The 17,441-nt window shown below is 43.0% G+C and overlaps 1 protein-coding gene across 1 annotated transcript in view; it reads left to right on the plus strand.

Moving 5' to 3' along the window:
* Positions 1–325: 325 nt before the first annotated feature.
* LOC137412865 (endoplasmic reticulum membrane adapter protein XK-like) overlaps positions 326–17,441 on the plus strand; it is a 29,080-nt gene continuing 11,964 nt past the window's right edge. The window contains exons 1-5 of the mRNA XM_078772216.1: positions 326–382; positions 1,028–1,080; positions 1,418–1,751; positions 6,017–6,125; positions 6,230–6,383. Of these exons, the coding sequence (XP_078628342.1) occupies positions 1,483–1,751; positions 6,017–6,125; positions 6,230–6,383 (532 nt within the window). The 5' untranslated portion in view covers positions 326–382; positions 1,028–1,080; positions 1,418–1,482. The remainder of the gene's footprint in view (positions 383–1,027; positions 1,081–1,417; positions 1,752–6,016; positions 6,126–6,229; positions 6,384–17,441) is intronic.

Raw genomic sequence — 17,441 nt, forward strand, 5'->3', positions numbered from 1 at the left:
AATACTGTTTAGATTATGGTGATTTGCGTGTGATATGATTTAACGGAGGTTTATGTTATAAATCGTTTAAAATAAAAAAAAGCCTTAAATTTCTGATATTTTGCCTTTTCATTTGGGCCTCCCAATTGAAGCCCCGCCCCTAGGGCGGGTACGGTTGCTAGTAAGTCTAATAACATTCCCTCCATATTTGTGTATTAACAATTTCCGTTTGTGTCGTCTGATCACATCTAACCAAGCAAGCTCTTCCCTTGCAGCAAGCCAATCAATCAATCAGGCGTTGGCCCCTCCCACTCACTATGGCTCCACCTACTGGGTGTTGGTTGCTGCTGCTCGCCCCTTCTTCTTCACCTAACGTTGTTTCTCCACAATTTAACCTTCCAAGGTATTGTATGCACCAACTGCGCATTTCGCTGTTTTGTATCGGTGTTCATCTCCACCTGTACCCTTTGTGAAGGTTTTTTTTCCGGCCTGTGTTTATTTTCATTTCTGCCCAACTTGGTTCGTGCTGTAGATTTCGTGCTTTACCGCAGAGCGTTAATGTCTGCATTGCAGAGATTTAGGGACGTTAGACTAAAGACGAGTTCATAGAAAGGTAGGTTTTGGATATTAAGCACGCGTTCGTTGATCTCAAAATGTTCTTTGATTGGCAATTGAATGAATGTTATAATGTGTAGTCAAAGCCAAGTTATAATGTAAGTTCGACAAAAAAAATTCTTTTAAAAGATGTTATTTTTCACGGACATTGTGCCTGTCCATTCGTTTTGCATATTGGTTGAATGTTTAGCGCTTTGTTTCCAGGTCACATTTGGGATAATTATTTGTGGCGGTGTCGCAGGCGACATTATAATGGGTGGTGTATAGTTGTAAATTATGTGCAGTTGGGCTGGTTTCAAGCCCTTATTAATATATACTGTGTATGTATCGGCAGAGTCGTATTCTTTAGCTAATGATTGTAAGATTTTGTCTCGTTTTCCAAACGGGATTAATTGACTCAATTTCTAAATCTCAGCAATCTCTTGCATTGCAGGAGGGGCTTTGGCGACTGAACGGTGAACACAAGAAATCTTAAACCCCTGTCAGGTATGTACGACAGTCTTGTATTTATTTCTACGTTTTCTATGTCTACATTTTGTCCTCCACGTGTTGCTTTTACAAACCGATGCAGGAATATTTTTCCTTTCTGAGGCGTGATTTTAGGAGGTGTATGAGAATTCCGAGGGTTGTTTGCTCTATTTGCATAAACCTTCACGATAGTATCTAGATTCTAGAGTAAGATTGTGTTTCACACGAAATGGTTCCCCACACGCACAAACCAGCTTTCTGCGTCCCTCGTCGGGTGTTTGTCCATTTTATTTAAGTGCGCGCATGACAGGTAGAAAACAAAATCAAATGCGCCCTCTTCTTGTCATTCCCTCAGTAGCTCAATCTCGGATTCTCGGTGCTTCATCGGCTGCGCACTGACGGGAGAACCCGGCGTTCATCATGACGTGCCAAAACGGCGCCCGGCCAGCCGTTCCTGTTGGAGTCGCCGCCTCAGTGTTTCTGCTCGTGGCCGAATTCGTGGCCGCTTGCGTCACCGCGGCTCTTTACGGCACTGCGGGGGACCCGACCTGGCTCGGCCTCACGCTCTTGTTCGCGCTAGTCGCATCGCTGGCCGTACAGCTGGCTCTGGTCGTCATCCACAGGGACATCGGACGTGACCGGCCCCTCGTCCTGATGCTGCACCTTCTCCAAATGGGCGCGCTCGTCAGGTGTGGGCCCTCGGGGGATTTCCTGTTCATTGTGCTCCTCTTGTGGCATGTTGGTGTTTGGGAATGTGATGCCTCCATGCCTACTGAGCCTGAAATGATTCGCATGACTGTCTCTTTCCTTGGGTGTTGCGTGACGACCAGTAGCATGCATGTAAACGTCTTTCCAGCAAAGGACAGAGTGTGCCCCGCATTTTATTTATTTATATATAAAGTGACTGAGAAAGCCTCATGGATGGTTTTATGTCACGCTTCACCTTCCCGTGTATCCATCTTGTCCACCCCTTTGCGTTCTCCTCTGTCCCTCATCATTACCTGCATCTCTCGTTTGTCCGTCTCCGTCTACCTTCTCGCCTCCACCCTGCTATTGGCGTTTCCGCTTTCCCCTGCTGTTCCCTTTGCTATGTCGTGTCCTGATCTGTTCTGTGTCCTAGCTCCTCCATGGCCCTAGACAATGTATATTCAAAAAAAAAAAAGATCGTGGGTAATTATCTCAAATCTTAAAGAAGATATGGCAGCGCACCACCTGCTTGAAACACCGGATGGAAGAGTGCAGTAGAACAGCCTCAGGAAGAGTTCCGCAAACGAGAGAAAAAGGTTCTTTTTGGGGGACGTAGCGTTCAAGTAATCATCAAAATGGTTATTTTCTTAATCGAAGGTATACGGACGGAGACGGACAAACGAGAGATGCAGGTAATGATGAGGGATAGAGGAGAACGCAAAGGGGTGGACAAGATGGATACACAAACAAAATTCTGGGAGAGGTGGTGGGTGGATTAACGGGTGTATAAAAATATCATGGGTTTGGATGGGGGAGATGGTGGGTGGATTAACGGGAGTATAAAAATATCATGGGTTTGGATGGGGGAGATGGTGGGTGGATTAACGGGAGTATAAAAATATCATGGGTTAGGATGGGGGAGATGGTGGGTGGATTAACGGGTGTATAAAAATATCATGGGTTTGGATGGGGGAGATGGTGGGTGGATTAACGGGAGTATAAAAATATCATGGGTTAGGATGGGGGAGATGGTGGGTGGATTAACGGGAGTATAAAAATATCATGGGTTTGGATGGGGGAGATAGTGGGTGGATTAACGGGAGTATAAAAATATCATGGGTTAGGATGGGGGAGATGGTGGGTGGATTAACGGGAGTATAAAAATATCATGGGTTTGGATGGGGGAGATGGTGGGTGGATTAACGGGTGTATAAAAATATCATGGGTTTGGATGGGGGAGATGGTGGGTGGATTAACGGGAGTATAAAAATATCATGGGTTAGGATGGGGGAGATGGTGGGTGGATTAACGGGAGTATAAAAATATCATGGGTTTGGATGGGGGAGATGGTGGGTGGATTAACGGGAGTATAAAAATATCATGGGTTAGGATGGGGGAGATGGTGGGTGGATTAACGGGAGTATAAAAATATCATGGGTTTGGATGGGGGAGATGGTGGGTGGATTAACGGGTGTATAAAAATATCATGGGTTTGGATGGGGGAGATGGTGGGTGGATTAACGGGAGTATAAAAATATCATGGGTTAGGATGGGGGAGATGGTGGGTGGATTAACGGGAGTATAAAAATATCATGGGTTTGGATGGGGGAGATGGTGGGTGGATTAACGGGTGTATAAAAATATCATGGGTTTGGATGGGGGAGATGGTGGGTGGATTAACGGGTGTATAAAAATATGGGTTTGGATGGGGGAGATGGTGGGTGGATTAACGGGAGTATAAAAATATCATGGGTTAGGATGGGGGAGATGGTGGGTGGATTAACGGGAGTATAAAAATATCATGGGGGAGATGGTGGGTGGATTAACGGGAGTATAACAATATCATGGGTTTGGATGGGGGAGATGGTGGGTGGATTAACGGGTGTATAAAAATATGGGTTTGGATGGGGGAGATGGTGGGTGGATTAACGGGAGTATAAAAATATCATGGGTTAGGATGGGGGAGATGGTGGGTGGATTAACGGGAGTATAAAAATATCATGGGTTTGGATGGGGGAGATGGTGGGTGGATTAACGGGTGTATAAAAATATCATGGGTTTGGATGGGGGAGATGGTGGGTGGATTAACGGGAGTATAAAAATATCATGGGTTAGGATGGGGGAGATGGTGGGTGGATTAACGGGAGTATAAAAATATCATGGGTTTGGATGGGGGAGATGGTGGGTGGATTAACGGGTGTATAAAAATATGGGTTTGGATGGGGGAGATGGTGGGTGGATTAACGGGAGTATAAAAATATCATGGGTTTGGATGGGGGAGATGGTGGGTGGATTAACGGGAGTATAAAAATATCATGGGTTTGGATGGGGGAGATGGTGGGTCGATTAACGGGTGTATAAAAATATGGGTTTGGATGGGGGAGATGGTGGGTGGATTAACGGGAGTATAAAAATATCATGGGTTTGGATGGGGGAGATGGTGGGTGGATTAACGGGAGTATAAAAATATCATGGGTTTGGATTGGGGAGATGGTGGGTGGATTAACGGGAGTATAAAAATATCATGGGTTTGGATGGGGGAGATGGTGGGTGGATTAACGGGTGTATAAAAATATCATGGGTTTGGATGGGGGAGATGGTGGGTGGATTAACGGGAGTATAAAAATATCATGGGTTTGGATGGGGGAGATGGTGGGTGGATTAACGGGAGTATAAAAATATCATGGGTTTGGATTGGGGAGATGGTGGGTGGATTAACGGGAGTATAAAAATATCATGGGTTTGGATGGGGGAGATGGTGGGTGGATTAACGGGAGTATAAAAATATCATGGGTTTGGATGGGGGAGATGGTGGGTGGATTAACGGGAGTATAAAAATATCATGGGTTTGGATGGGGGAGATGGTGGGTGGATTAACGGGAGTATAAAAATATCATGGGTTTGGATGGGGGAGATGGTGGCGAACAGCTATCTTGAAGACCTGGAGGGTATTCATTCCCTTGAGTCCAACTGTGGTCCCACTTCCCTACGCTCAACCAATGGTCCTACCCCGCAGCCTTGTTGTACATACGGAAGAAGAAGAAGCTTGTGTGCAGCTTGTTCACCCCCCATGTGGTGATCTCACTTCCACTTTGCTCACATGGTGTTTCCCCCTTTCCGTTTTGTTCCCTTTCATTCTGCACTAGCTCTTGCATAAACCTCAATCGTTGTATACTGTATATAAAAAAATGTAAACGCTGGGCAACTTAAAAAAAAAATTTAATTACTTTTAATATTTTATTCATGAGAATCCAGCACTTGTCTTTGGCAGAGGTGAGTTGCCTGACCATTCATGCACCTGTAGTGGGGCAACTTAGCATAACAATTGTGCATTTTGTGAGGAAAGCACCAAATTTGGCACACTTGTAGACTTGATGAAAAGATCTGGATATTGGGCCATCTCAGATTCAGAGATTTGATTTTTGCAAGATTTCGATTCGATTGGGATCGAAGAGAACACGTTCTTCGTCTTCTGTACAGTGAAGTTGCCAGCCCTGAATTCTCTGGCTACATCTGGGTGCTTCATTGGGAGTGCAACCATGTCCCTCAGGTGAACAGGGACCCACCTGGCATAGTGTGTGTGGTCTAAGGTATGGAACCATGGGACCAGTTCCGTCAGGGCATCAAGGTACATCGTGAATGAAGCCTGCCCAGAGAACGTACGTAGACCAGTACCAACATCTCTAGTTCCAGCACAGTTGCCCAGTACTGAAAGTTGGGAATGTCTTCTCCTCTGGTGACACCAGTCTTCGAACTCAGGCAGGTCTTCTGCATCATCAGCATATGTCATACAGTGGCGTTCATACGCACGGTGTTGCAGGATGTGCAGTGCCGCTGCAGTGATTTGATGAGCTCTTCTTGTGCGGGTGACGTGGGCAGCTCGCAGGAAGGAGTCGGCCGTCCATGGCGTTGCAATCTCAGCTTGCAAATCTGCAAAATCTGCAAATCTTGCAAAAATCAAATCTCTGAATCTGAGATGGCCCAATATCCAGATCTTTTCATAATATGATAGTCTACTAGTGTGCCAAATTTGGTGCTTTCCTCACAAAATGCACAATTGTTGTGCTATATTTAGCTTAGCTGCCGGACTACTGGGTTGTGATCATTATGGTCAACAAGTGTACCTCTTAATGGGGAATATATGATAACCTCAATATCTTTAATCCCTTTTATTAATAATTTGTTGTTTTTGCTTTTGCATCGCATTATATTTTCTATCTTGCTTTTGCTGATTCGTTTTGTGAAAAAGTTGTTGTTTGTTACTTAGAGCTGTGGAGGTGACTTGGTTGTATTGTCGGATGGGGAAGCAGGAAGAGCCCTATGCTAGCATCACCCACAGGACTCGTCTTTCTCCTTCTGGATCCTGCACTGACGTGGTACACATTGGCACACCGTTTAAATTCCATTTTCTTCCTAAACTTATGGACCTCATTGTTCCCCTAACCGCCCCTCACTGTGGTTCCTTTGTCTTCCCTCATAGGTTAGAGAGATTGGTCGTGGAGAAGGCCGGCTTTACACTCACAGACAGGCTTTCTTTCGTACGGCCGTGCTTCAAGCCTTTCTGGGGTCCGCCCCGCAGCTCTCTCTCCAACTGTACATTTCCATTAGAGAGCAAGAAATCACTCCAGCTCGGGGTAAGGAAATTGAGCTCGGACAAACTAAGTATTATTTTGTGATGGTGTAAAGGTAAGTATAGTTGAGTTGATTGTGGCACCAAGGTTTTGTCATTATGATGTGCTTAAAAAAAATTCGCCAAATTTTCTTCAACCCCTTTGAGGAAAATGAATGATGTATTAGCTGTTCACATTTGCCATGTTCTCATTTTGTGGGATTGCAGCAAACATGCGATCCTGTGATGATGTTGCTGAGTTGCTAACAATGCATTATGGGTAATCTAGTTTTTATACATGTAAAGAAAAAATGAGTTCTGGGTGGGTAAATGAAGATGTTATTTTGTGAAATGTGGGGATGTCATACGAGATGGGTAGGGAAATGTACGAAATCTTTAAAATAAATTTTAATGTGTATTTGTTTCGCCGTAGATGTTAAAAGAACGGTATGCCTTTATTTATTTAATTTTGCCATATTTATTGGGGAATATTTAGCATTCTGTGGCTTGGTTTAAAAAAAGAAGAAAAAAGCATCTTCATTTCTGTGTGAGTAGTGTTGCTGATCAAAATAGTACAACGTCTTGTTGGGTATGTTCATAAATTGTGCTCGAACAACCCGTGGTTCCTGCTGGGAGGGATGCTCGTAATAGTCGGGTTCACTATGTTTTTTCGTTCAAAATCATGGTAGATTAGCAAACCTATACATTTTTGGAAACGTTATTACATGGAAAATCTGAAAATCAATGTTTACATTTGCCAATTCCGACCAATTCGATCCGACCAATTCGATTCGACCAATTCCATTCGACCATTCGACCAATCGCTTCGATCGATCGATTCGATTCATCGAATTCGATTCGATCGACCATTCGACCAATTCGATTTGCCAATCAATTTGACCGACCACAGTCCGTTCCACACAAGCAAAGAACACGATGCGGACTATATTGTCGGATACGACACACAGGACAGTGATGACGAACTCTAAATGGCATATTCTGTAATCGTGTATGTTTGATGCCATTGACTGCCTGTGTAGATGTGAAGTTATACTGACTGCATGTGTATATATGATTTTGCTGACTGCCTGTGTATGTTTGGTGATATGAATTATTGTGACACATTTTGATGTTATTAACTGCCTGTACAAAATGATAACATGTATTTGATTATGCAACGTATCGCGAATATAAAGACTATTTTGCAATTCAAAACCTTTGATTCGTGTCTTACCATTCCCCATAGCACTAATTTGATACTTTCATTGGATTCCTTGTCCCTGAAAATATAGGTTTAGTATATTTGAAAAAGTTTTTAGGGTAATTAGAGGCAGAAATAGAACAAAATATGTATTTTACAGTGGCCATTTTGAAAATCCAAAATGGCCGCCATACAGGTATTTCTCCAAATGTAAACATTGATTTTTAGTTTCCTTATGCTATAACCTTTCCAAAAATGTATAGATTTGCTAATCTACCATGATTTTGAACGAAATATAATTTATTGACCTAGTGAACCTGACTATGAGGGTTTATATACGAGCGTGCTTTAATTGACCACGATTGTCGTAGTTGCATATCTAGTCAGCCACTTGTAATGCCTTTTACGTAGGAGTGGTCGAGGAGTTTTATGGGGTATTAGCCATCATGTTTGGGGTAGTTAGCATTATGCTTGGCTTTGGAATAGGCAAGATGGCAAATGTGAGCAAATATGTTGACTTGACATATTCTACCAGTTCTTACTCATCTCCCAGTAAAGCTATGGGATATTTATTTATTCTGTGCAGCGTCAGTTGCATATAAGCAGATGTAATGAAACTCTTTATGTTGAGCTTTCTGAAGAATTAAAATGGCGTTGCATAAATAAAACCACAGTTCAATGCATGGAAAATGCGAGGGGTGTGTGGGGGGTAGGGGGGGGGGGGGGGAAACAGTGGCGGAGATGGAAACAAAATTCACATATCATTGTCAAAGCAGAGTGATTCAATTATTTATCATTGTCAACACAATCTTGATATTTTCTACCCCTGTTAAATGACCCCAAATCCACCTTTTATCAAATTCTGTTTTCTTTCCTGAAAGGCCCTGTCGTGTCCATCTTGTTTATCACATGTAACCCGACCCAGGCCTCTACCTTCCACAGATCTCCCGATGTCACTGTTCTCCACTGTTGTGCTTCCCTCCCTCTCCCCATATTGTCTCCCACTCCCTGTATTATATGTTATATGTGTTAGCTCTTACATGAGCCTCGACTTGGTATAAAAAAAAAAAAGAGTTCGTCTGACCTAAAACAATTTGTCTTGTGATTCAGTGCTATTTTGGAAGAAAGATTAACACCAAATTGAATTGGCTGTTTAAATTAGGCTGATTATGCCGAAGCATCTGGTGATATTTGGAAAGATAAGGCTATATATATATTCGATGATTGTACATGTGTGCATATTCATTGTTAACTCTAATCCAAACATAGTGCACTTGTTCTGCAGATGTGTATAACTAGTTTGCTACAATTTGCATGCAACGGTTTTAACTTGGTTACCTTGTATCTGCTTGCAGTGCAGTCCTGCATGTATGAATACTGTTTTTTTTGTCTTTTTGTTCACAATTTGTCTGCCATGAGCATTTTAATAAGCCTTAAATATCTACAACTTTTATTAAAGAATGAAGATGATTTCATTCAAATATAATCTGAAAATGACAACACTTTGGTTGAGCCAGGATCTTCATCCTCTGGAAGATGCATACCCTCGAAAAGAGAAAGAGGTAAGTTGTTCTATTAAGGGCAATCTAATTATTATGGATATTGATGCCTCCCCAATTCCCACTGCCCCCTCCCGCCCCTCATCCCCTCCCTTACCCCGCTTCACACATACCCCTTACACCTGCCTTCGATTTACCAACTGTCCTTAAACCTCTTTTTACACCCATTTATCCTGCTTTTTCTCTCACCATCCTCTTGACATTTCTAGCCTATCAATTGAGTTCCCCCTTTGAGGCCTTATATATAGACGTAGCGATATTGCGTGTCACAAAGATTCTGGTCATGTGGATCATGAGCGCCATTTTATTTCCATCAATAGCTCATTGAATGAGGACACATAGCTCATCATTATCCCCATGCTTTTTGAAGAAAAAAAAAACAAGGGGGATATTGTAAGTGGCTCAATGTCTGTCTGTGCGTCTGTCCGTCCGTCACCCTATCCCCTCCTAAACGGTTGGGCAGAAATTCAACACACTTGGTAGTTATGTGGAAAGAATTGTATTTTCCACATTAAAAGAAGGTGCAAGAGCAATGCCATTTTCCCTTGCCCTTTGGGGTGCAGTCAAATAGTTAAATACCAAAAAATGCATTTATGGGCACACATTTAAACATTCTTTAATGAAAATATGTATATATAATCGGCATTGGGGGGCATGTGAAATATTTAAAATAAATATATTTTGGGGGGGGGGGGGATTTGACCCTCAGGCCCATGCTCCAGGGGGACATAGGGTCACAGAGGTCAAAATTGAGAAAAAAATGTAAACTATTTGTCATTGGGTCATTCCTGCTGGAACGTTTTGCCCTCTTTCAATTTTGATTCAGGTGGGAAGCGTGGGGATTTGTGTGCGCCATCGACGTTGCTCTAGTTCATTTTAAAATGACAGGATGCTGTGCCATTGGCTGCACCAATCGATCAGAGCAGGATTTCAAAATGTATAAGACCCCCTGCAGATGCCATAGGGGAAAAAGAAATTGGGGAAAATAAAGTTCATTGTCTAAAATGGAAATCAACATCGATGTCGTTTGTGTGTCAGGTAAGTTGTAGTCCTGTGTGTGTGTACATTTGTGTGGTCCTGTAATCATATTGTAATTGGCAGTTTGATATGACTCGTAAAAAGACTTAAATCATCATGGAAACGTTTATAGATAATTTATAACGCATCAAGAACATCCTGTCAAAGTTGCTTATAAGTAAACATGTTGCTTGTATGTCTGTAACACAAGTTTGTTTGGTTATTTATTTATTCAAGTTAGCCTAAGTGTTGTAGTTAACATTGGTTAACAACATGTCATGGTCCATGATGACATGGTTGATTCCAAAATGATTTAGGATTAATTTGCCTTCGGCCTCACCTTGTAGCAAAACAGTATATTGTATTGAACAAAAAAGTTGAGGAATCAGAAGAGTGAGAGAAAAAGGTGGAAAACAAGAGAGAGTAATGGAGCATATTAATGAACTGTGGGAAAAGGGAAACCATGGAAGATGAGAGATTTAATCAGAATTTAAAAGAATGAAAGATTACATGATCATGCATGTTTTCAGTGGCACAGTACTTGTGTTAAAATAAATGAAGAGTTGGAAAAAAAGAACTCCTTCACTTATGACTCATCTTAATTTTAATGCAGCTCATTTTGATTCTTTCTTTGTTCTTTCTAAAAAAAAAAAATCCTGTTCTGTTTGATTGCAAAAGAAAACTTTCCCTATCCGTATCATCTCGAGACAGGATTGCCTAACACACACGAGTCTCTTAGCTGTTTAGCCTTGGTTAGAAACCCGACACAACTACAAACTGTCATCATGGTGTGGCACAGGCAGGGTGATGCATCCCTCGAATGGACGTTAAGGTGTCCCTTCTGCTATCATTAGTTGGTGGATTTTAAAGATCCCACTGAGTCCTTCGTAAAGAGTAAGCGAGCTATCACAATCATCCTGAAGAAATTACAAATTGACTAACTGCTGGGAGAGTAATGGCAAACCACCTAATATCACCCTTGCCAATCAGCCAAGGACCAGAGCACACTGTGCCCATTTCGATCAATGTTTTCAAGTCCTTTCTTTATTTTTTTTTTGGTCCTCGTTCACAATTGTTATATTTTTCTAATTCTCTACTTTTTTGATGGTGTGCACATCTGTCATGGTTGATGGGCCTCAATTTCTCTTTCACTTTCCTTCTTCCACTTCTTTAAAATTTCTGCTTCCTGTCACTTCTAATTTTTTTTTTTTTTTTTTTGTATACAAGATTGAGGCTCGTGTAAGAGCTAACATCAATCACAAAAAAAAACCAAACGGACACACAAAACATACAATAAAGGGAGCGGGAGAACATGGGGGGAGAGAGAGGGAAGCACACAAGTACAACAGCAGAGAACAGGGACATCGGAAGATCTGTGGGAGGGAGAGGGCTTGGGTGGAGGAGGCATAGGAAGGCCGGGGGGAAGGGGGAGCTCTAATCGGTGTACACATTGTATATGTTTATAGTGTAAATGTGTACACCTTGAATCAGGCACTCATCAGTGTGAGCCTTTACTCGCGCATTCCACTTCAGCTTGCCATGGCTTCTGCGATATGTTTTATGGTTAAATAAATCCTGTGTGTTTGTATGCTTATTCTGACGCATTGGAAGAATGAAAAAAGGAATTGAGTAATATAATCTACCTTTTGGGCACAGTCAGAGAAAAGACAGTTAGGTTAGAAAATGGAGACATTACACTTCGTGTACGATAGGCACAGTTTCGGTGTGCCCGCACTCTATGGACACAATGGCTTCAAATTGCAAGTTGTCGCTACTCCTCGTATATAGTTACTCTAGTTCCCTCTTTCTCTCCCACCAGTCCACCACTTCCACATCCCGTGTGGGCCATTTACAACTGCTCTTGATGTGAATGCATCATTTGTGTGATGTTAATTATTTTTATTTATGCAATTTAAGTGTGTTGTTCAAAGTTGGCATGAAAATTATATTCTACAGTATGAAAAATAACGGTAGTTGATGAAACTTCACACATTTCTTCAGGTGGTCTTTAACCTGATAAACGTAATACCACCCAAAGGTTCTTGGCCGATCAATGTGGTAATGGCACATATCTGCACAGACGTCTTTGGGACAGTACACAGTCATTTATGTGTGCTTGGATGTCATTCATGAACTTTATGCCACCCATATACACTACATGACCAAAAGTATGCGGACACCCCTTCTAATTAGTGGATTCGGCTGTTTCAGCCACACCCATTGCTGACAGGTATGTATAATCAAGCACACAGCACTCTCCATAGACAAACATTGGCAGTAGAATGGGCCGTTCTGAAGAGCTCAGTGACTTTCAACGTGGCACCGTCATAGGATGCAACCTTTCCAACAAGTCAGTTCATCAAATTTCTGCTCTGCTAGAGCTGCCCCAGTCAACTGTAAGTGCTGTTACTGTGAAGTGGAAACGTCTAGGCGCAACAACAGCTCAGCCGCGAAGTGGTAGGCCACACAAGCTCACAGAACGGGACCGCTGAGTGCTGAAGCGCGTAATGCGTAAAATCGTCTGCCCTTGGTTGCAACACTCACTACCGAGTTCCAAACTGCCTCTGGAAGCAACGTCAGTACAACAACTGTTCGTCGGGAGCTTCATGAAATGGGTTTCCATGGCCGAGCAGCCCCACACAGGCCTAAGATCACCATGCGCAATGCCAGGCGTCAGCTGGAGTGGTGTGAAGCTCGCCGCCATTGGACTCTGGAGCAGTGGAAATGCGTTCTCTGGAGTGATGAATCGCGCTTCACCATCTTGCAGTTCGACAGACGAATCTGGGTTTGGCATATGCCAGGAGAACGCTACCTGCCCAAATGCATAGTGCCAACTGTAAAGTTTGGTCGAGGAATAATGGTCTGGGGCTGTTTTTCATGGTTCAGGCGAGGCTCCTGGTTCGGGCTAGGCCCCTTAGTTGTAGTGAAGGGAAATCTTAACGCCACAGCATACAATGACATTCTAGACAATTGTGTGCTTACAACTTTGTGGCAACAGTTTTGGGAAGGCCCTTTCCTGTTTCAGCATGACACCTAGGGATCACCCTTTGGTCTTTCCCCCACCCTCCCCCACCACCCCTGCATAAAGCGAGGTCCATACAGTAATTGTTTGTCGAGATCGGTGTGGAAGAACTTGACTGGCCTGCACAGAGCCCTGACCTCAACCCCATCGAACACCTTTGGGATGAATTGGAACGCCGACTGTGAGCCGGGCTTAATCGCCCAACATCAGCGCCTGACCTCAATATTGAAGGAATGGAAGGAAATCCCCACAGCAATGTTCCTACATCTAGTGGAAAGCCTTCCCAGAAGGGTGGAGGCTGTTATCGCAGCAAAGGGGGGGGTCGGGGGGCAACTCCATATTAATGCCCATGATTTTGGAATGAGATGTTCAATGTTTGGGTGTCCACGTACTTTTGGTTATGTCGTGTATGTTCTAAAGTGATGAAAATAATTTGACAAGTCTGGACTATGAGACGGGGAGGAGTGGCTTCTTTGGAACTTCCCAACCCATCCCTGCTGCAGTCGTGGTTGTCGCATTGCCTTGCGTTGAGGTCGAGCATAATCGTACAGTAAAGTTAAACCCTAAGACACCGTGCCTGCAGTCAGTCATCAGTGCATGATCTATCTTATTTCCTTGTGTAAAAAGTCAATGTTTTTTATTATTTCTCTCCCCTCCCCCAACATTGAAGAAGTTGTATTTCCATTAAATTTAGGTCCCAGAGCTTATTGGCAGAAGCTATGTATCTGATGGGTAAACCTTTAAAATGTTCATGCCTCTGTGCCCCGAGGGCTAGCTTTGACTCTGGGGTAAAATGACAAACCCAGGTCTCATCGCATTATGCCCTCTTCAAGAAATTATCTTACCCTTAGTTTTCCTGCAGTTCTGTTGCAATGACCACATGTTACCTTTTCATCAAAACTGAGAACCTTTTGTACTCTCTTACATTTGCCTTATTACATTTTAAGTGACATTTATTAATTTCCACACTTTCAAAACTTCCATTCCTTCTGTAATTTTTACACGAGGTAATCTGACAATTCTTCTTGATTAATCTGTTCAATGGTGTGGCTCTTGAATTGAGAAATTCTCAATGAAGCAAATGAACACTTCTTGGAATTTTAGGAAAGAAGTTGGGGATTTAAAGAGGCAGATTTAGGGTGTTTTAACGTTGGTAGAAAAGATCATGGTTTTGGATGGGGGAAGATAAGAGATGGTGGTGAACAGCTGTTTTAAAGACCTGGAGGGAGGAGTGGGATTGAAGAGAGTGTGGGAGTTTGTTCCAGAGGTAGGAGAAAAGCGAAATGAAAGAGTGAAGGTGTGTCACGCACACTTCACTTTCTTCCTGTGAATTTGAATCGCTTCCTGTGTAACTTGCTCGTGATAGACAGTATAATGAAACCCTTATTTTTGCATGTCTTACACTTAAAAGTCAATGGCAACCTGGACCACCCTCATATTTACGTGCTTTTTTTTTGTCTTTTCAGGGAGAAGAAGTCTGCAAAGATGCATTCTTTAATTGTACAGCATCCAGGAGTCAGATTTTTTTTTTAACAGAAGGATCTGCAGATATGAGAGGTTAGGGTTAGACAGACTTGTCTGAAGAATGCCTTCACCTGAGAATTCCTGATTCAATGACGATCCGATCATCAGCTGTGTACTGCCCATCGTCGTGGCTTTAACCCGTCAATTACACAACCTCTCCAACTGGCATGGCCGCAACTTTGGTTACATCTGAATGTCATCCATTCTCAGAGAGAGGTACATGATCCAAATGCGATAAGAAAAAAGAGACAGATGAAAGAATGCTTGCCATTGGATAGCGTATACTTCAGACGCACAAAATGGGGTACAGATTCCATGGATGCTGCACTGTAGCATATAGTTGGTATTGAATTATTTTTACAAAATGTATGGTAGTTTAGTGGGGACAGAGAAAAAGGCAAATAAGGAAGCAAGGAAACTAATGTGCAAAAGACGATTGGGGGGATGGGGTGGGTGGCAGTTAAAGGAGGTAAAAAAAGATTACAGGTCGGATGGAGGATGACAGGAAAGGATGGAGGATGACAGGAAAGGATGGAGGATGACAGGAAAGGATGGAGGATGACAGGATATGATCGTGCAATGCAAACTTAAATCCCTGGATCGAAGGGTAAGATTGAGCAGTCTCTGAAAGGTGGTACTGCAAACGGGAGAAAAGAAAAACAAAATAGAAGAGTGAAGATGGACAGTAGTAGACCTGTTTTTTGGGGGATTTAACCAGTCGTTACCTGGAGGAGATGAGGAGGGTTGGAGAGCATTTGGAGCAAGACTAGAGGATCTGTTGTACAAAATGGAAGTCGCAGCCCATACCAGGCCTTGTGCTTTTCCCTTATCATCGGAATGTCAATGATGAGAGTTTTAAATTACATAGAATCCACGAATTATTTTACTTTCAAGGTCAGTTTTGACATGTGGTCAGCCCCGATGTCGTGGCTGATGAGACCAAGGCTCAAGAGAGTGAACCTCTTCCAGTGGTTAAACATGGAAGTTGATAGGTGAGTTAAGTTGATGATCCTTCCCAAGCAATAGGGTGATACTATAGATTTTTTGTGATTGAAGGACATGTTCCATTAGTCATGTCAACATCTAATAAAGTCCAGATCAGCATTGCTGTCTGTCAGTGAAATTGGAGATTGTACAATATAATGTGGAATAATCTACAAAGAGGAAGAGTCCTTTTTCACAGTATTATTGAGGTCATTTGTGTTTGAGGAACAAGACCTGGCTTTATGTACTTTGTGGCCACTCTAGCCTCCACTGGGACAGGAGAAGATTTAGTTGAAAGAAACATGTCGGTTGCGCGTGTGGATGAAGTTGTGAAGGTGGCCTTATATGGCGCAGATAGCGTGTTTGGCAAGCACAGTAGGATGCCAAGCTACGTCGATTGTGGGGCTTCTGACCATCATTGGGAGAGACGCAGTAGCATCTTACTATAATTCACCAAATGTCTGTCCGTTCGAAGGTACCGCAAAAACGGCTCAACCGATCGCAACGATATTTTGGGTGGGTAATCCTGGGATCCCTGGGAGTAAAATAGGCTATATTGTTTTTCCAAGTTTTCCAGTTTTTCCACCAAACACGATGGAATAATATTTACCGATATGAACAGTGATGTGGCTTTTGTTGAAATTCTACGTACCAGGAGAGAGTAGATCGACCCTTGGAAAAACTCTTCCTATATAAACGCGCGGATCTGAAATAACACGGCAGCGTGTGCAAAGCGACTGAGAAACAGGTGTAGCGGCCGCTTCCGTGTTACAGATTCGGCGCGCACTCTTCACACATAAACGTGCGACTGAGAAAGACGTGTAGCGGCTGCTTCCGTTTTGCAGAATTCAATCTTTTTTCAAAATGGGCGCCATGTACTGTTTAGATTTTGATGATTTGCATGTGATATGATTCAACGGATGTTTATATGAATCGTTTAAAATAAAAAAAGCCTTCAATTTCTGATATTTTCCCTTTGCATTTGGGCTTCCCAATTGAAGCCTCGCCCGTGGGGCGGGTACCGTTGCTAGTATGCAAAATTGATTTTTCTGGGACTGAATCAAAACTGAGGGTCAGAGGTTAGGCTGGTTTAAAAAAAGAAAAAAAAAGAAAGACTTGACATCTGCATAGATAAATGTATTCCATTCCCTTGTTGTTAGAAGTTGTTAGCCTGGTGTTGGCTTAGCGGTCAGGGTGCCGGCTTGGGATCCGAGGATCCTGGGTTCGAATCCCGGTCGATTGCTGAATTAACGCCAGGGGGGTTGACTCAGCCTGTCATCCTTCCGAGGTCGGCAAATTGAGTACCAGCTTGCTGGGATGAATGATCACGGTGTGTACCCCGATTCAGAATAGGCACACTGTATCCCTGCACATCGTAAGAGCGTTACCAAGGGTTGGCGTCAGGAAGGGCATCCGGCCATAAAAAACATTGCCTCAAACAGGGAACCATGGTTGTCATGGGGCCCGCAAGGCTAACCCCCGCTCCAGCGGGAAAAATGGCCTTAAAACGATCATTCATTCATTCATTCATATTTCCCTTGTTGTTAGAAGGCTCAATACTGATTTGCCATTGTGACTACTGTATCTGTTTTGTTTTTTTTGGAGGGGGGGAGGGGAGGGTTTGCCCCCTTCTTGTGAAAGGGGGTGATGTTAGCTATCTTCCAGTCAGATGGGAGGTGGCTGATTATGAAGGATAGGGTGAGGATTAGTAAAATGATGTCAGAGGAGAGAGACTAGAGCAGCAGAGCAGGATTTGAAAACTATGCCACCTGGGCT

This window comes from Myxine glutinosa, chromosome 2, assembly GCF_964187855.1.
Source record: "Myxine glutinosa chromosome 2, kmMyxGlut1.1, whole genome shotgun sequence".
Taxonomy (NCBI): Eukaryota; Metazoa; Chordata; class Myxini; order Myxiniformes; family Myxinidae; genus Myxine; species Myxine glutinosa.